This window comes from Rhinolophus sinicus, chromosome 14 (assembly GCF_057876585.1).
Source record: "Rhinolophus sinicus isolate RSI-liver-muscle chromosome 14, RSI-T2T, whole genome shotgun sequence".
NCBI classification, from domain to species: Eukaryota; Metazoa; Chordata; class Mammalia; order Chiroptera; family Rhinolophidae; genus Rhinolophus; species Rhinolophus sinicus.
In genome coordinates this window covers 176,750,223-176,770,800 of record NC_142514.1, presented here as the reverse complement: position 1 = coordinate 176,770,800, position 20,578 = coordinate 176,750,223, and the positions used below count along the sequence as shown (strand labels likewise).

The window sequence follows — 20,578 nt, the reverse complement described above, 5'->3', positions numbered from 1 at the left end:
CAGTTTTATATCCCACATATCAGTGAAGTCATATGGTTCTTGACTTTTTCTGTGATTTATTTTGCTCAGCATAATAATCTCAAGATCCACCCATGTTGTCCCAAGTTGCACTATTTCATAGATGATTGGATAAAGAAGATGTGGTATATGTACAATGGAATACACTCTGCCATAAGAAAAGATGAAATAGCATTTGATTCTGAAAGTAAGTAAAGCAAAAGACACTTTTTAAATGAAACCATTACTCTTAAAAGGGAGAAAAGGATAAATAGACAATTTTTGATATAGAGCTACTGAGGTGTGCTAGAGAAAATTCATAGACAAGTACAACAGGACTGCCAAGAAATATGATTAATTAAAAGTGAGATTATAATGGCAAAGCTATGGGTCTATCTTCAATGACTGCCAATTTTTCCAGTGTCTGTGCTGAGCAGGGCATAGTTTGGTTTATCTTGGGCTATATTCAGAAAGCATACAGAATGATCTTAAAGGACATTTCAGAGGAGTTTGTACAGTGATAATCCATAGGATCTAAACTGAGGAAGCGGGAAATGCATAAATAGTAACATTCCTCAATTAGAAACAATTGCATTGATCATGAAAACCAATCTCAATATCCTGATACAATTTAGAGAACACACACAAATCAATGAAGGTAAGATGGAGAGCACATGGTAAATTTCCTCTTTCCACAGATGAAACACCAAGAAAAACCACCAGAAGAAAATCTAACAAAATTGATGGAATGTGTTCTCTTGGACTTTGCTAAGGTGCCTTGTCTCCAGATGTTTCTATTTGGATTGTTCTTAATCATCTATGTCATTATCTTGATGGGAAATGGCACCATATTTCTATTAACAAAACTGGACCCTGCATTTTTTAACCCCCATGTATGTTTTCCTTGGCAACATTTTCATGTTTGGAAATCTGCTATGTATCAGTTATACAACCCAGAATGCTCATGTATCTTTGGGCTCAAAGAAGAGTAAGTTCTTAGATGCTTGTGCTGCACAAACGTGCTGGATTCTTATGCTGGGAGCTACCAAGTGTTTCCTTCTTGTTGTGATGGCCTGTGACCACTATATGTCATTTTGTAACCCTCTGAACTACCCTCTATTCATGAACTCCAAGGCCTGTGTCCAGCTGGTGGCTGGCTCCTGGATCAGTGGAATTCCAGTCCAAATAGAGCAGACATTCCAGATTTTCTCTCTGCCCTTTTGTGATTCTAACTCATCAACCACTTCTTCTGTGACATCCCAACAATACTCAAGCTGACCTGGGGGGACACCTTTGTGAATGAAATGACGGTCTACATAGTTGCTGTGTTGTTTATCATGATTCCATTTCTGTTGATACTTGTCTCCTATGGCAAAATCATCACTACAATCCTTACATTACCGTCAGCCACAAGTAGGGTCACAGCTTTTTCCACCTGCTTATCTCATTTTATAATTGTTCTTTGGATCAGCCATTATCACATATTTATGACCCAAGACCCAGGACTCAGCAGGAACTGACAAAGTACCTTCTCTTCTCTACACTCTTGTGACTCCCTTGTTTAACCACATGATATACAGTCTAAGGAACAAGGATGTGATAGTGGCACCGAGATAATTGCTATGTAAATAATTTACATCATTTAAAAATGAATTTATTTACAGGAATTGATTTCTTATGTATTTTAAATAAAACTTCAACATCTATTTATCTTAAATTCAACTTATGTGTCTATATATTGGTAATTATTTCCAAATTTAAAATTGCTTATAATGTTAACAAACATTTCTGTCTCTACTTATGCAGTTACGTATGTGTCCACAAATAGCAAATCACTCTTTTGGAAATTCTATATTTTATTGTGAAATGTCCCTTCTCAGTAAGAAATTTTGATTCAATTGTAATATGTAGTGTTATATCACATACTGGAAACCATGTCATTCATTAGCATAGAGTTGTAAAAGTCATGTTTAAAACCAGGGTGGTAAAGGACATTAATTAAAATTATGTGTACATTTAGACCTAGCAATGACTCTATAGAGAAATCATTTCTTAGAGAAAAATCACCTTCCTTGGGAATCTATTTATAAATGATGATAGTACAATGATCGATGACTGTGAAAAAGAGTAGAAATAAATAAAATTAGTTAATTAGAAACATTTCTAGACGTTTGGAAATAAATTGATGAGAAGCAAGAAGAAAATAGAAACATAAGAAAATAAGTGACCTATGGAGATTCAGTATAACACTCAACTATGTCCCATGTCTACAAACAGCAGTGGGCTCTGAAAGTCCAGGAAGGTAGCAGATATTTATTCAAGCATATCATGAGACGCCAAGGCAGAAGGCACTCCATGCAAAGGGTTAAAAAGGCAGGGAAATTTCAAAATTGTTATAAAAAGATTTACATTAACATTGTTTAAATTTTAAAAAGTCGTCATTTAAGTGGGTACCTTCATTCTATGAAAAACTAGATTTTGTCAAATGCATCTTTCTCCAACATTCTTGCATTTTCCAATAAGACTCTTTGGATCCAAGATCATGATTATATTTTCAAATATTGCTGTGACATATTTAATGATAGTCGGCATTATTACATTTTATAGACAGAGAAATTGATACAAAAGAAGATTGGAGATACTCAAGGATGCACTTTATAATAAATTAGAAATAAAAATCAATTAATAAAAATGTATTTTCATATATTGTCTCTGTACTACATCTTCCCAACTCTTGTTATTGACTCCTTTTTATTATAGTCAATTCTAGTGAGTGTGAAGTTGTATTACATTGTGGTTTTAATTTTGTTTTCCATAATAAGCTGTGATTTTGATTATTTTTGTGTGTATGCTTGAGATCTTTTTGGTGTCATATCTATTCAAATCTTTCACATACATTAAATGGGGTTGTCTTTTACCTCTGAGTTGGAAGGTTTCTTTATATACTCTGCATACAAATCCTTTACCAAACATATGATATACAAATATTTTCTGTCTGTGTCTTCTCTTTCACTTTCTTAATGGTTTAGTTTGGAATACAAAGGTTTCAAGGTTTGACGTATTTTATTTTATTTTATTTTATGGATTGTGGCTGCTCCCCCACCCCTTCTGTGGTCTGGGAGATGACGAGTCCTGCCTGGCTGACGTGAATGTGCAGAAGAAGGAGTGAGTCACGTTGAAGATGACGTTATCATTCCACAGCCCTAGACTTATTTCTTTTGCATTTTAATGACAGAAATAAATTTCTCTCTAATTTAAGACACTACACATTTGTATTTTAAAACATGTTAGTATATATCATAAGTCACATGTAATTATAAATTTCTGATTTTCAATCCTATATTTTTTAATAATCACAAAACAGAAAGGTAGAGAATTTAGAGAAGGAGTCATATGGCAAAATAGGTGTTTGGTTGTTGTACCAAACTCCTTGAGTGGCAGGCAGAATGGTTTAATTCAATTGGGAAATTACCTGATCCCCAGGGTAAAGAATATTTCCTACTTAAAGAGCACTATTTGTTATGATCATAGAATATATTTTAGAGGGTGGTTAACCTCTGTTTCAAAAAAAAAGTAAATTATCTAATCTTAAAAAAAAATTTTAAAAACCCAAAACAGTGTTTTTTTCCCTAATGTTCTCTCTATCTTTTAATTCAATCAGTAGAGGTAAGCATTATATTTAACCTCAATTCAAACAGGTCAGTGTGAATTATTCTTCTACAATTAATTTTTACATTTAGCTATATTTATTTCAGCATCGGCAAATAATACTTATTTACAGAAATTTTTAAAAGGAAACTTTGTTGTTGTTGCTTAGTGTTAAAAACACTGATTTAGGTAGATTTTGTACTTTTCTGACTCATTATCGTAACATCAAATGAGAAAATACAAATTGCATTTAATAAAATGGGCCACTATATCAAAATTACTGTCATTGTCATTACAATCATCGTAATAATCATGGTTATCATCATCTTAGGTGCTAATGTTTATTGATTGCATGTGCTAAGCACATATTTAAGTATTTTGCATGAAATAAATCTGGGAATCACATCTCATAAGAATTTAATTGCATGTATTAATTACAATTTCTGATTTCTGTTTCCTATCTTCAGTTTGATTTTATAATCTTGTTCTGAATATAAGCATTACATACATTGGAATGACAGTTTGTGTAATTACTATCACAATCTCCACATCAAAAGAAGTAATTATTTCAGTGGAATACCAGAGAAATAAACAGAAAATATTTGAATAAAACAAGAGTGGCTACATTTAGTTCAATTATATAGCAGTTTTCTTTCTGAGTTGTATAAATAGAAACACATAAAAGCTTCTAGAAGTCAGAAAGAAAGCCTCTATTTTGCAAGATTTGAGGAAACTTTCTTTGGTGAGAAAGTTTTTAGAAGATTAGTATGATTTGTATAGGATTTGAATAATTACATTATTTGTTTTACAAATGGTTTTATATTGAATTCTACTGAATATTCATAAAATTGTCACTCTTTTACAAATAGAAAACTAAGGCCAGAAAACAGATGTAGTAGATGCAGAGCACTATGTTTTTGATTGCAAGTTCTGTTGCTGCTTTTTGTTGCTAATTATCTTTGGCACCTGAGTTTCAGTTTGCTCTTTAAATGTACTCCCCGACTTAGACAGTAGAGAATAATGGAGAGAGAGAGAGAGAGAGAGAGAGACAGAGACAGAGACAGAGACAGAGAGTTGAAGAATGAGAGAAGAGGTTACATAAAGAGCAGATCCAATACAGAGAATAAAGAGGATTGCAGTTCCTGAGAGCAATGGTGAGCTCATCAAATGTGGGTGTGTGATGCATGCTAGCCAAGAAAGATGCAGTGATTCATTCAATAAACAGTTTTAATCATTGCCCAAGTATTAGATGCTACATTGAATTAAATAAGTGAATAACACATGGTTAAAAGTGTGTAGGATGGTGTAGTGAAAAAAAAAAACTTACTGTGTAGTCTTTCTTCTATACATGAAATCATCTTAGTAATGTCACCCATCAGCTACTAGTTTCTGACCATCTTAGAGACTCAGTTACAGCATTTTTACATTCTCTACAATCAAATTTTCATTGGGAGAATTGTATAATTATGGAGGAAGTTTTAAATACCTGTAGTACTTTAATAGGTAATCTGGAATATTGTAGTTGGTGAAATAAATTATTACTTAACTTTCCTTTTCTCAGTCACAGAAAATCCTCAGGGTGCCCAAGTTTTACATGGAGTGTTGCTCCTGAGCCTCTTGTGTCTGCATTTTTGTAGTAGTTGAAATCTTAACTATTGTCCGCACTTAACACCCTAGAATAGGGTTATAAATGTGTCTCTTCTTTGTGGAAAGTTGGTATCTATTGCCTTTCAAATTAGTTAATGCATAATATGGACGTTATCTAGCAAATGCTGAAAACAATGGAGTAACGTGCTACTGATTCAAACAGTGAATGACAAGAGTATAATTCTGAGAGAGAGAGAGAGAGAGAGAGAGAAAGAGAGAGAGAGACAGAGAGAGAGAGAGAGAGAGAGAGAGAGAGAGAGAGAGAGAGAGAGAGAGAGGCGAGGAGAGGAGAGGAGGAGATATGCTTGATCTACACCAGGAGAAAGGTGGTGGAGGTTCAGCATTTTTAGTAGGAACCCATGCTTACACCTTGGGGACCATTTAAAGAAGCAACCAATTTGACTGAATTGCAATTTATTTAAGAAGTTAGTTCATTTTTCACTTAAGTCCACATATACTTCTATAAGACCGAGACTTGTAATAAAGGTTTAACAAAAAAAAGTTAGTAAATCATATTTTGTAGAACAAATCTACTATGCATTGCATAGGAAGATGTACAGAACATCAGAAGCTTATAATCTAGTTACAGCAATAAGTAAAGTATATATTAAAGATGGGCAAACACACCAAACACACTCACATGCAGGAACACACATGTGCCTGCAAGAAAAAAACAGAATGGACTAAATGAGTACAGCAGAATGGCAGCATTAATGAGAATGTGGGTGATTTAGGAAAATCTCAGAGATGAGTTGTGGTTGATGTCTGTTATACAATAAGTGTGTGTGGGGTGCACATTTTAGTCAGAACTGATTTTCTGAAGATAAATGCTAGACGAGCCTTCCTCTTTACCTCTTGTACCTTCCTGGACAGAAAGAGTTCCCTTTCTTCCTGTTGCAAAATATGAATAAAAATTATGAGTGCTGATTTCATAGGTCTTACACTGAAATACACAGTATTAAAGATTAAATAACATCCCAGTATTTAATGGCCAGCTTATCATTTTTTGTTAATAAAATAGCCTTTATATGCAGAATATCAAGCAAAACAAGACTTTGGAAATACCACCAGAAAACCATCACTTTAAAAAATTAATTCTGTATAGATGATGTAATACAGAATTGTACACCTGAAATCTATGTAATTTTACTAACAATTGTCACCCCAATAAATTAAAAAAAATTAACTCTGTTCATTCCTAAACACTATTTTAGATGACCTAAAATATATTATTTCTGTAAAGAAATTTAATATTGAATTCATAATAATCGGAAACAGAACTAAAAGGAGAGGAGAAAAACATGTCAGGGATCAGTGTTACAATTAAACAGAAATTCAGATTTTGCATTTTTAGGTGTCCAGATGAATGGTAGAATTATAGTCACATATGTCATCAACAGAATAAAAAATATAATAACCCATAGCAGAAACAAAAAGAAAAAGGGGATTTATTTTCTTACAGATACATTTAATAATAATGAAAATACATTTTAACACACTTTTTAGAGCACCTGGCAGTTATAAGTTTTGGTTTTACAGACAATGGGAACAATCAGAAGGCAGGACATTTTCATTTTATAAATAAGAAAATAAAAGCCAAGGAAAGTGGTGTAACTTGTACTTCTGATTAAATCGTTCCCGCAGATGAACTATAAGGAGAGGAAAGCAGAAGACAATGTTTCCACAGTGACGCAGTTTGTACTCCTGGGGTTTTCTGACTTTCCGCAGCTCCAAGGGTTACTATTTGTGGTGTTCTCCATCATTTACATGATTATCTTAATTGGAAATAGTCTCATAATAATAATAACCAGGCTGGACATTGCACTACAGAAACCCATGTATTTTTTCCTGGCAAATTTTTCCTTGTTGGAAATCTGTTACGTGTCTGTCACTCTCCCTAGGATTCTGGTGAACCTATGGACTCAGGATAGAATCATTTCTGTGCTGGACTGTGCCATCCAAATGTGCTTCTTCCTTATACTGGGAGCCACTGAATGTTTGCTCCTGGTGGTGATGGCCTATGACCGCTACGTGGCCATTTGTAACCCTCTGCATTATCCTCTCATCATGAACCAAAAGATGTGTATCCAATTGGCTGTTGGCTCCTGGATCGGTGGGATCCCAGTCCAGATAGGACAAACATGCCAGATTTTTTCTCTACATTTCTGCAATTGCAATCAAATTAACCACTTCCTCTGTGACATACCCCCCATTCTCAAGCTAGCTTGTGGGGACACTTCTGTACAGGAGGTGTCGGTCTATGTGGCAGGTATGTTATTTTGTGCAGTCCCTTTTGTGTTGATACTTGCCTCTTATAGTAAAATTATTTTCACTGTTCTGAGGTTGCCCACAGCCAGAGGACGGGCCAAAGTCTTCTCCACATGTTCTTCCCACCTGCTAGTCGTGGTTTTATTCTTTGGATCTGCTACCATTACCTACTTAAGGCCCAAATCCGATCATTCTGCAGGAATGGACAAACTGCTCTCTCTTTTCTATACCATAGTGACTCCCATGTTTAATCCCATGATATACAGCCTTAGGAACAAGGATGTTATTGCAGCTCTGAGAAAATTATTACTTAAAAAATAATGTGATGAGTGTAACTGCCATTGTTGTAACTGCTTGCTACAGAGTTATCAGAGAAACATTTCAAATTTCTATATTCCCCTTTTAAGATGTTAACTGCTTCCAGCTTATGATGTACTTTTACATACTTTTAACACTAACCTACAATTTAATGTGCCTGGATATATATACTAGGCCAATTTATCTATATTCAGTGCTCTATGCCTAAAGAAGAATAATCCTGCCTCATGAATAAAATAGTAATGTGCATCACATATTCTACATAAAAACTAAAAACAGAATTCAATCTGTTAAGATTTTGGCTTAAATATACTAAGAAGTGTACAAGACTATTTACCTGAATAATTTCCTATATCTTCACACATGTATCTGTTAGTGTTCTCTCATTCTATGGCACAGACACTGGCCAATAGCAGCTGAGTAATGAATGTTTGAATGAGTAATTACATGAGTGAATGGATAAATGAATATTGCTATGCCCTACCTCAGACTCCGGCCAAAGTCTAGAGATTTTAGAGCATCAGTAAACATCAGGAGCATATTTATTTAACCTACTATGCATCCATGTGAAATTACTCCCATCATAATACTAAAGAAAAGCTTACATGAAGTTTTCTTCCTAATAACTTCCTGCAAAAACACATGATACAACAGAACATTCCTATGTGTCTCAGCCAGTTTGCTTTGCACGTATTTCTATGCTCTCATTAGCAATTATGATCCCAAAGTAATTTGCTTTAAGTTATTTTATCTCTTTCATAACTGTGCTTCAAACAGCTACTCCCAGGCCAAGTCATATTTCTGAAAGGAAACATCTATGAGCTTAAAAGTGAAGACAAATGTTAGAAGTTATTTTCCAGATCCCCGAAGCCAGCACATGTGCATTTACATTAGGGTGCCTAAGCTTCCATGTCTTTAATCTTTTCTAATGGGTTTGAAATATCAAACCTTTGCATGGTGTTATCAGGGAAAGTGAGCATCTGTCAGCAGAACATTAATGCCTATCCTCCCAATTCCAGATTCTTGAATCAGCAACTCACATTAAGAGATGATTTAGTGCATCTGTCTCTGGGAACATTCGTTTGTTGACACTTCTGCTGTTCTATAGTTTTAGTTATAATTGTACACCTGTGGATAAGACAATGTTGGCTCCTGCTCTATGTTTCACTTCATCAACCCATTACATCATCTATCATCTAACATGATTTGCCACATTTATTTGCTTATGTATTTTATTCATGAAAGTATGTAGGTGTACATTCCTTTTCATTTAAGGTTTCATATAAGACTTTTATACCTGGTCATGATGAAGACCATCATGATGATGAGAAAAGTGATGATAAAGATTATAGTTATGATGGAGATAGTAATGGCAGTAGTTTATGTTTCTGATATTTAGTAAAGCTGGAATCACAATGTTATAAAAACAGTCTGTCCCACGAGTTCAGATACCTGATTTTTCATCTTCTCTTTACCAAGTTCTTGAACAAGTCATCTAGTTACTTTCCTCCTAGGGGTCTACAAGGCAAATTATCTAACTAACACTGACGAGGTGATTCTTGATTGACAGATTTAAGGTTCCATTTCTGGGAGACCCAAAAATGTAACTAAGTTAAGTTTAAATTTAGTTATTTGGGAATTAGCATAAGCCATTCCATTTGGGGTCCCTTGTTTTAACAAATTTTTAACAACATTTTAATAATTTAAACAGAGTAAAAGTGTAATGAATTTGATTGACTGTAAATGCATCTGCTAGCTTCTACAAGACGTATATTGTGGTCTTACATTGTTATACTTTACATTTACTGATTGTTGCAATATAACATGGCTTATTCTGTCAGGATAAGGACATTGGTTCTCGGAGAAGTTAGTGCTAACCCAGTGTCAGAGGTATGATATGAGTAGATCTCACATCTTAATTTCTTATCTGGTGTCAAAATACATGTGGTTTTTTCCCTTAAGACATCATTTTAAACCAGAGACAAATAACTTCATTCATTTTATAAATATCAACATGTAGTACATTATTCCAGACCGTTTACTTTTTTGTTAGTGAGGAAATCAGCATGTTGCTATTTTAAACCAGAAGATAATTGGGGCATATTTCCCTTGGGGCATTTCCTGTGGGTTTTATCAAAGTTGAGTAAGTAGATATAGGCAATCTAAATGAACCATATTCATAACGTGCTTAAACATGCATTTGCTGTTCTATAGGTAGGAGAAAATTTCAGATCATTTGCAGAATATTTTAGGAGGTGAGACTTAAAATATCATGGTGAAATACGTGATGAAATCCTCAGTACTAAACCCTTTGATTGTTGCCTATTGTATGAGTGGATTCATCACAATCTGATTCATGCAGAGTCTGCCTAAGAATTGAAAAACAATCCTTCCTGGAATAAAACAAAGAAAACAGAAAATATTGAATTTACATTTGTTAGGTTTTGAGGAAACAGTTGCTTTGAGCTCTCTCTCTCTCTCTCTCTCTCTCTCTCTCTCTCTCTCTCTCTCTCTCTCTCTCTCGGCATTAAACACTGCAGGATATTCAGTTTTAATTCTCTGAAGGTTGAAACTTAGCCTCCTGCCCTACACATCTTCAAATTGTAGCAAATCTCTTTAGGGGCTGTTGGCCTTTTGTCTGATGCAGGCCTTTACCTCCGGGGTGGGAGGATGTTATCAACCTAGTACCTAGAGACTGAGAAAGATTTCACTGTGTCTTTCTAGCTCAGTCTGACTCTCCAGAATCGGAATCTTCTAGTGCTTCGTAAAGAAAGTTCTATCCTTTCTGTGCCAGACTTAAAGCAGGATCAAATTCTGGCCCATCTTTTGAGGAGAACCACGTTATTTTTATTTCTGGCTCTTCCCTGTAGCAGGACTGTGTGTCTTCTAAGCACATTACCGTGTTTCCCCAAAAATAAGACCTAACTGGAAAATAGGCCTAGCATGATTTTTCAGGATGACATCCCCTGAACATAAGCCCTACTGCGACATTTGGAGCAAAAATTAGTGTAAGACCAGGTCTTATTTTGGGGAAACATGGTAGGAGTGCAGGAGATTTTAACCTGGCTCTGTGGCACAAACCAGCTTCTTCCATTCTCCAGTCCCTGTCCTTTCCAATTTCCTGTGGGAAAAACAGCTGTGTACTTAAGTTTGTATATAATCGAAGTCATCTTGTCAGCCTACATAACTGCTTATAGCTCCACTGTGTTCTTTCCACCAGAGAAGACACAGGGCACAGGTTCAGAATCAGTAGCTCCTCCCTTTGGTAGATCACAACCTTTAATATTTATATTGTTTGGGACACCCCCAAAAGTTCCTCTCTGCCTTTCAGAAGTTCTCCACTTAAGTCTGCCCATCTGTCTATTATCTATCTATCTATCTATCTATCTATCTATCTATCTATCTATCTATCATCATCTATCTATGTATCTAATATCTATCTGTCATCTATTTATCTACTATCATCTATCTATTATCTATCTATCTATCATCTATAATATATCATCTATCTATCATCTATTGTCTGTCTGTCCTTGTATCTATGTACTTATTTGGGATCCAGGCTTACTCAGGCCCAGAACATGCCTAATGCCCTGAATGGAAATGACAACCATGTATGGTGAAACCTTCAAAGTATCTGCCAAAAGCTCAACTGGTTCCTCTGAAAGCTTGCAGAGCCTTCCATGCATCACGCCTGCATTTTCAAGAGTGCACTGATCAGAGAGACAAAGTCAGCGCGCCTCTCCACGTCTACATCTCTAGTTCTAAACCATTCCAGTTCTCTTTTCCTCAAAAGCCACTCAGTTTTATCAACAGATAAAGTCTGCATCTTGTCGTGTTTTTCTTGTTATTTTCGCATAAGTGCTGTTTTAATCACAAGCTACTCCATCCATGGAGAAGAAAAAGTGTTCTATCATTTTATAAGCACTTTTCCCTGTTTTCCTAACTTTTTATTTTGAAACATTTTAAACTCACAGAAGAGATTCAAGAACAATACTAATTTGCAAGAATAGTTAACTATCATTCATGACTCAAATTACATGAGAGTATCCTGATCGTAGTTCTGTTTGTGATCATATCTGTGATAACAATTTTTTTTAAGAAAAATTATCTATTTGCAGGTTATGTTATGTTAACAAAGCCATAGACAAGATTGAGTCAAGTTGGAGTCCTCTTCCGCCATCTGCTACATCTTCTTAAGGCTATAAATCAGCGGGCTTGGCACGGGGATCACCAAAGTATAAAACACAGCAGAGACCTTCTGTTGCAGGGACTACTGAGAACTTGGCTGGATGTAACCAAAGGTCAGAGACCCATAGAATAAAGTCACAGAGGTCAGGTGGGAAGCACAAGTGGAAAAGGCTTTGCGCCTCCCCTCAGCTGAATGGATTCGCAGATGGCAATGATGATGTGTATATAAGAGCCCACAATGATAGTGAAAATGAACATTGCAGCAACCCCAGAGAATATCAAAAGCAGCATCTCCTTGTTACTCATATCAGAGCAAGAGAGCCTTAGAAGCAGGGGGATGTCCCAAAAATAATGATTCACAATAAGACCACAGAAGTCTAGCAAACCTATTGTGTGTGTCAGTGAGTTAATGAGCCCACCCAAGTAAGATGCAAGGACCATCTGAATACAAACCTTTTGGGTCCTAATGACTAAAGACCAAGGGATTGACTATTGCTACGTAGAGTAGCGGTCATAAACTGTCATAGACAGGAGGATGCCCTCTGTGGTTACAGAAAATGTGCTGGACCAGTGTTTTGATAGGAAATTGACAAGCACCTTAGGAGCAAAGACAACAGAGTAGCAGATATCATAAAAAGAGAGGTTGCTAAAAAAGAAGTACGTTGGAATATATTTAACCAGGTCAAGGCAATCATCCCCAGTTACTACCAGAGTGGTAAAATAAACAAGGATGAAAAGCAGAAAGAGAGAGATCTGCAAATTAAGTTTTTCAGCTAAAAGTATCAGAACGAATTCCTTCACACCTGTATGATTTGAACCTGTCGTGCGTTCAGGTTTATATAGCTCTTTAGTTGCAGAATACGATGCTATCACTCCGATGAAAAATATTAGGATTTCCTCCATGATCTGATATCCATAATAGCACAGAGCATTTAGGTTTACCCTGTAGTTAGATGAAGAAAAGAGATTAACTTCAGCAGTGGATCTTATGTGTATTGGAAAATCCACCTATTGTGATTCGGTTTACTGGAACTAGAGATCATTTTATTCCCTGCTTCTCAGTTGCCATATCCTAAACACTGAGATAGAGAAACTCTCTTAGATCATGAAACTATTCATTGATAGAACTGACATTCAGTCCCAGATATGGTGCACATCTAACCCCTGACTCGTTCTGTGACATATGCAAGTCCTCTGCTTATATAAATCACATACTGCGGCACTATGTAATGGAAATTATTTCCTTATCTTGTGGCCAACCTGTTTTTATTTTTTTCACAGCCAGTTAACTCATGACACCCACTTTTATAATACGCAACCCCCTTCCTTTCCAAATCTCAAACATCAAAACTATTTCACCTTCTGCTCAGATTCCCCACTGGGAAGATCAATGCCCGCGCCCTCCAAAGACCTGAGTCCAGAGAAAAAGGTAGAACAATCTTTTCATTTGATATTTAGTATTATTAAGGCCAGTCAAAAAGTAGCAGTGCCGTTTAACTTGGAAACCCTTCCATTTTGCACTTTTGTGTAACTTCACCTCACATCTTTGGTTTTATCAGCATTAAAACAAGAAATCCAAAAACCCAATGTAGAGAGGCAAGGTGTGAACCTGAGGTACCAAAGTTGCATCCATCAGATGTGTCCTGCTTTCAAAAATGTAGGCTGCTGCTTAGTTTCACTTGTTTTCTGACATGGTATAATACTAATTCAACAATACTTGTGTTTAAATATTAGTAAGTTAATGCATGTATGCTTTCATGCATTCAAAAAATACATATTACTACTCTGTGCCAAGATATGTTATATTTGGTAGAAGTAAAGCAGTGACTAAGAAAAAATGCCATGCTTTCAAGGAGTGTTCATTGTATTATGGAAATAAAGTGAAAACGTATTGATATACTACATATAGTGATGATAAGTACTATAAACAAAAGTAAAAAAGGGGAAGGTGACTAGAAAGAGATGGTAGGTATTCTACTATATAGTGTATTAGTTTCCTATTGCTGCTATAATAAATTACCGAAAACTGGTGACTTAAAATAACAACTATGCCTTTTACGCAAGGCTCTGTGCTAGGCATTAGAGATCTCATGGATATATGAATTGTGCTCTCATGAAGCTTGAACTCTACTGAGGTCAGGAGTTGGGTCAGTTTGGGATGAATCTTCAGTGTATTGCTAAACAAAAACCAAAATCTTCATCTATGAGTATATAAGCTCATCCCTTACAAACTGAGATTATAAATTAGATCCTGTCTGTATGTCAGATTGGTGGCCTTGGGAAGCACAATGAATCCAAGTCTAACTGTATCCAAAGAAAAGAGGGAACAACTTGTTGAAAGTGGCAAGAATTTTATTCCTGTTAGTGAAACCAGACTGTGAAATACAGAATCAGAGTTTGGTAACCTGGAAATAAACTCAATTAAAAAAACAAAAACAAAAAAAGTTGGGAGGAGAAGGGATATTTGGGACATTTGTGTGTTTCTTTCTTTTCTTTTTTCTTTCTTAGTTCCAGGTGTACAAAACAATGTAATAGTTAGACCTATACACCCCTCACAAAGTGAGAGCCCCCCTTCCCCGATTTACTACCCTTCTGATATATGCTAGTGAAATAAATCAGAAGGAGAAAACAAATACCATATGATCTCACTTATATGTGGAATCTAATACTAGAATAGAATAAACAAGCAAACTAAACAGAAATAGACCCAGAGAGATAGAGAAAAAAAACTGATGTTTGCTAGATGGGAGGGTATGGGGATGGGGGAGAAGGTAAAGGGATTAGAAAATACAAATTGATAGTCACAATATTGTCACTGGATATGAAATACAGTTCGGGGAATATAATCAAGAATTTTGTAAAGATTTTGTAGGGTGTCAGATGGGCACCAGACTTATTAGGGAAACCACTTCATGGACGGTGTAGATGCCTGACCGTTGCGCTGTACATCTTAAGGCTGCTTAGTGTAATGAGCACATCACATCACTGGAATATATTAGAACTAGGAAGGCTTGAGTTCCAATACAGCTCTGCCCTTGGCCTGCTGTATGTTTCACCATCTATAATGAGCCATAAAAAGAAATGGAGACAACAGAGTTTGTATAATTTTCCCATTAGTCATTTAGAGAAAAAATGGGGAAAATGGAGTTCTTGCCCGTTTAACTATCATAAGGTTTCACGTGGTAGATGTGAACTGACATGAAATTGATGGACAAGACACAACACCAGGACCCGTAAAAGACTAGTGTGACTCCAAAAAGTTGGCAGTATGAATTCTAGTAACAGCTTTATCTATTGAACTCATAATAGAAAACTATTAATAGAAACAAGGATCAAGATATGGTTTTCTCTCATGGTGTGAGAATTACAACTAGAACACAGATTCGTTCTGTCATTAATGTAGGGCTTTTGATAGCACTCAGTGTCATCATCCTGATAAAACAAGAGACTGCTTTAGAATACAAATAAGCGTGAGTATTCTCTTAGGAAAACAAATCCTAGAAATAACAATTTTATAACCTAAAGGTATATTCAAATTCATTTTTTCCAACTTTCAGATTAATGTCCTGAAATGTTAGGATGAAAAAGAGGTATTTGTTTAAAGCATATGAAATTCCTTCACAGTAATTTTTGATTTATGACTCCAAAGGGACATTAGAAAATACATAACATTAGTGATCAAGGACACAATTACTGATAAGGATGTTGGTGAGAGAAATCACAAAGTTAAAAGCATTTATCATTATAGTGAAAAAGTGAACCCAGCCAAAAATGCCTATCAAGCAGTTAATGATTTTCAAAATAATGACCTCACCATACTGTAGGTCTATAGTTGTTAACCAGAATTGAACTATTATATCTCACTATATGTTCTCAAGGAGCTTTTCCCACAGAAAATTATGCTGACCTGAATGAAACAGGGCCCAGTTGGAACCCTCACAAAAGAGGCCTCTCCTCTCCCTGCCCTAGAACTTAACAATTGATCAAACTCTTCCCTGCGGTTTGAGATTAGAATGTCCTGTCCTAGTTCTTGAGTTTAGGAAGTCTCCTATCCCAATTCCCTGCTTTAGATAGTTACCCTGAAACTTACTCTTGCTTACTAGTCACAATGCCCCCCATACAATCTTTAGGGCCTAGCATTCTTTCCAGGTTACTGTCATCACTGCTCCTGGGTTGATGACCACATTGGAGAGCCACATCGCCAGAGGAAAGGCTCCATGCAGACCCCTGAACCATCACGTGGCCTCTGGAAGAATGTCCAGATTTTCCCTTAAATATCCCAGGCTGGTCTGAGAATGGTAAGGCCATTTTTGGAAGTGTTAACCTGCTGCCTTCTCAGACCACTGGTGCTCTGATAATGAACGCTTATTCTATGACCCAACTCCTGTGTCTGTCTATTGGCTGAGCAGTGCAGGCAGCACGAGCCCCAGACTCATCTAGCTTCCAGTTCAGACATAATATTTATAACTGAATTTACTATAAAATATTATATATTATTTATTGTTCATACTATAGCTCATGTTATTACTGAATATTATATACAAATGAGTATAACTTATATGAAATAAGTTATAGATATAAATTGGTTTACAATTAAAATTGTTTACAAAATGAAAGAAGCAAAAAATCAAATGACACACAAACACAAAACTTAACAATCACATATAAAAATTTAAAAACCCACTATCAACAACAGCAAACTTGACAGACCCAAAACTACTTAGCCTAAATAGCCTAATTTAAAAACAATACACACTGACTTGGAAACTACTTTGTTCAGGCACACTAGAGTTGTAGTGGGAAGAAGTCGCAGCTTGTAACAAAAACAGCTCTGAGCTCAGGAAATCAAATGTGTGAGTGCATGCCCAGGTTTCTTACAAACAGGATGTAGTGACAAACTCAAGGAAAATAAAAAGTAATTCTTAAAATATTATTATTGGAATCAGAACATAAACTTAGATCTAAAAGATTTCAAAAACTATTATTATATAAGATTGGGAAGAAGTGATTTTCTTTGTACTATTGTAAGAGACCGTTAGCATGAGAACTGCTACTTTAAGGTCAGGGTTAACAGCCCTTAGCTTAAAGCAACCTAGTTGTAAATTCCAGGATGTGGGCAGTTGCAGCACAGAGACCAGACATACAGTAGCTTATCTTATACTCCTTAAGCTATGTATGTCCTATAGTTAATCTTGTACTCCCATGTCCTGTAGTTTATCTTATACTCCTTAAGACTATGTATGTCCTGTAGTTAATCTTGTACTCCCTAAGACTATGGAAAATTACTGAGTGCCTTAAGAACGCTATAAAAACCCTTAGCTTTAAGGGTTTGGGGTCCTTGTTAAAACCCGCTGCGTCGGGCAGAGACGGGAACCCCAGCTAGCTGGAAATAAACCTCGCTGTGTGAATTGCATCATCGTGTGTGTGTCCTCTGTCTGAGGGGTGGAGGATTCCAGGACTTAACATTTGGGGGCTCGTCCGGGATACCCACCCCTGTCATGCAGGAGACCCTGCTCGCTGCGCCATTTGTCGTGCGCGGAGGCCTTCTTGCTGCGCCATCTTTCAGGCGGGGCGGCCTGCGGGGTCTCTGCTCCCGCTCCCCACACAAGAACGCAGGATATGGTGAGGCCGAAAAGGAACACCCACGAAGCCATAGGTAGGGGAGTCATACCACCACGGTCTCACTGGAGGCTGGGCCCACCGGACGCGTGACCTGCCGTCCGCTTTTCCACCAACCAACCGACCCACGACTCTCCTCCACTCACTCCTCTGTTCCTCTCTCTTGGCTCTCCTCTTCCGCTCTCCTCGGCTCTCCTCTTCCGCTCTCTTCGGCTCTGCTCGGCTCCTCGGCAATCCTCCGTAGTTGCAGCAGTTATACCAGCGGCCAATTGGCTAACCGGCCACAGCCCACGGCCATTCACCACCCGAGCCAGCACCCTTCCACGTGAGGCCGAGAGCCTGTAAACTACTTTCTGGGGCTCTGTCCCCACACCCCCTCAGGGAAACAGACAACTCCCGATAGGGAGGTTTACATAGGGAACCACGGTAAGAGGTTTGGCCACCTCTGAGAGGAGAGACTGAAACAGGTCTCTGCCCGGTCTCAATTGAGAATTCTCACGGGCAGGAAGGAGCGGGTTACGACCCTGGAAGCTCCATTACTGGAAGCCGTGGGAGACGTCCCCGACGAGAAGGTGGCCCAGCGACGTCAGCAGTGGACGCCATTCGGACGGACCCTGGGTAAGGATCCTGAGTGTGGTGTAACTGGTGTGATTGAAACGGCGCCTGTGGATGTGGTGTGGTTGACCGGCCGGTGGGTGTTGAAGAGTCCTGTGCGAAGTTGTATATTTGCTGGCACTGTGTTTTTGGTCCTTTCTTTTGTCTTTTCTTGGTTTCTCTTTGTGACCATTATGGGACAGGCTCAGGTAACACCTAAGACTCTGCTCCTGAACCACTTTCCTGAGATCCGCGCCAAGGCTCGTAATTATGGCGTGGAAGTGAAAAAAGGTAAGTTTGATACCTTCTGCTCTGCAGAATGGCCTACTTTTAATGTGGGCTACCCCCCCCCCAGAACTTTTTCCCTAGACATTATTAAGAAGGTCTGTCATGCGGGAGACCCTGCTCGCTGCGCCATTTGTCGTGCAGGGAGGCCTGCGGGGTCTCTGCTCCCGCTCCCCATACAAGAACGCAGGATATGGTGAGGCCAAAAAGGAACACCCACGGAGCCATAGGTAGGGGAGTCATACCACTATATTCTCGCTGGCGGCACTATACTCTCACTGGAGGCTGGATCCACACTGTCCGCAAACCGCCATCCACACTTGCCAGCCCAGCCGCCATCTTCTTGCTAGCCTCCATTCCTTCTCTCTCCTCCTTCCTCCTTCTTTCCTCGTAGCCACAGCAGTTATACTGCGGCCAATGGCTCACTGGTTACAGCTGACGGCCAACTAGCCACAGCTGATGGCCATGCAATCACAGTTGGCCATTTACTACCTGAGCCAACACCTTTCTATGTGAGGCCGAGAGCCTGGAAACTTCTCTCTGGGGCTCCGCCCCCACAAGGTCCGAGATATTATTAATCGGCGCCATCCGGACCAATATCCCTATATTTTGATGTGGCAAGCCTTAGTAGAGAGTCCTCCCTCCTGGCTTAAACCCTTTATCCCCGATATCCCCGAAAAGCCGGAAGATCCCCCTAAGGTCCTGACCCTTTCGAGACCCTCCCACCAGCCGGCGGTGCCCATGGCTAGCCCGAAATCCCTGGAGAAGCCGACCCAAAAACCCATCCTACAGGAAGGGTAAAACATATATCCCTCCCTGATAGACCTAGATTTTGAAGAGAACCCCCCCCCTTAGGCGCCTGTGGCGCCGCTCCAGCCTGAGGCCGCCGCCCCTTTCGAGCTTCCTCACTCAACGGCTCCCCCTACCCAGTTGCTCTTTGAAAGCTATGCACATTAAGAGATGGTATTAATTCCTTTCAAGCTGAAAGAGAATGCATGTGGCTCAGTGGACAACACCTGTTACAATTATGAGCATTGGCAAAATCCTTAGAGGCAAAGTTTTATTTTTCCAATCCTCAAATCACTTTTTTCCATGTAAAAGAGTTGAAAAAAATTCTAGGAAAAAATTGTTCACAGGTAAATTAGGTAAGTCCACAAAAGAATATCTGCGTACTTGGAGGCAGTTTAACATAACGGCTAAGAGCACAGTAGTTATGGAAGAGATGACTGGGTCAAACCTTAGCTTTGCTGCTTACTGGTTGTGTAACCCTGATAAAGTTATTTAACTGCTCTGTGGTGGTTAGAGGAATAAATGATAAGACATTTGTAAAATATTTATGTAACTGGTACATAAGAAACACTAATATGAGTATTTGTTAAATAAAACTTGTTAAAATAAAGAAATTGACCTTTGGGTTTCTTTTAAATTGCTTAGTCAATAACTTGAAATACCCAGATCATTGTCTCAAAATTCTTATCTTTGGCCTTATGGATACACAATCTGTGCTAGAAAGAAAAACCATGATGGTTTTGTTTGTGTGTGTTCTATGCAAATGCATTGATGGCAGCAATCAATCTTTTACACATGCCTTATAATTATTTCTTTCTTATGGCTCTTTCTTATCTATGAGGTCTGACAACGTCTGGTGTGAGGTCCAGAAATATTAAGTGTTTTGAAGGACAACTGTATCTCTGCACTTACTATTAGACTTCTAACCTGGGGCTATATAGGAAAATATACATTATATAGCCAGAAGGAGAAATAATCAAGAAAAATAAACAGAATGGGTGCAAATAAAAATAAATTATAGTGGGATGGAATATTCAGCTAATATTTAAAACTTTGTAATGTTAGAAGTGGTTTAAGTGAGAAAAACTGTAGCGAGTAATAGGCAATAAGTAATGGAGATCTGTTCTCTCTGCCATGCCTGGTAACCTCAAATGTATCCTTCCCCCAACACATGACCTGCAATCTTCTAGATGCACTGAGAAAAGAAGTCAGTCTTCTTTGG

At 37.8% G+C, this 20,578-nt stretch overlaps 1 protein-coding gene and 2 pseudogenes across 1 annotated transcript; 2 read left to right on the top strand and 1 right to left on the bottom strand.

Annotated features, from left to right (window-relative positions):
- The first annotated feature begins 671 nt into the window (after window positions 1-671).
- LOC109439826 (olfactory receptor 10AG1-like) lies at window positions 672-1,629 on the top strand (annotated as a pseudogene).
- Window positions 1,630-6,936: 5,307 nt separating this feature from the next.
- On the top strand, window positions 6,937-7,881 carry LOC148755963 (olfactory receptor 10AG1-like). Its single transcript, XM_088790005.1, has one exon. It carries the CDS (start codon window positions 6,937-6,939, stop codon window positions 7,879-7,881), a length of 945 nt encoding a protein of 314 aa, XP_088646131.1.
- A 4,118-nt stretch (window positions 7,882-11,999) lies between these two features.
- On the bottom strand, window positions 12,000-13,582 carry LOC148755962 (olfactory receptor 5J3-like; annotated as a pseudogene).
- Window positions 13,583-20,578: the final 6,996 nt, after the last annotated feature.

What these genes read in the sequence shown, in the direction of transcription:
- LOC148755963 (XM_088790005.1), top strand. Translation starts at nt 6,937, where the DNA reads ATGAACTATAAGGAGAGGAAAGCAGAAGACAATGTTTCCACAGTGACG.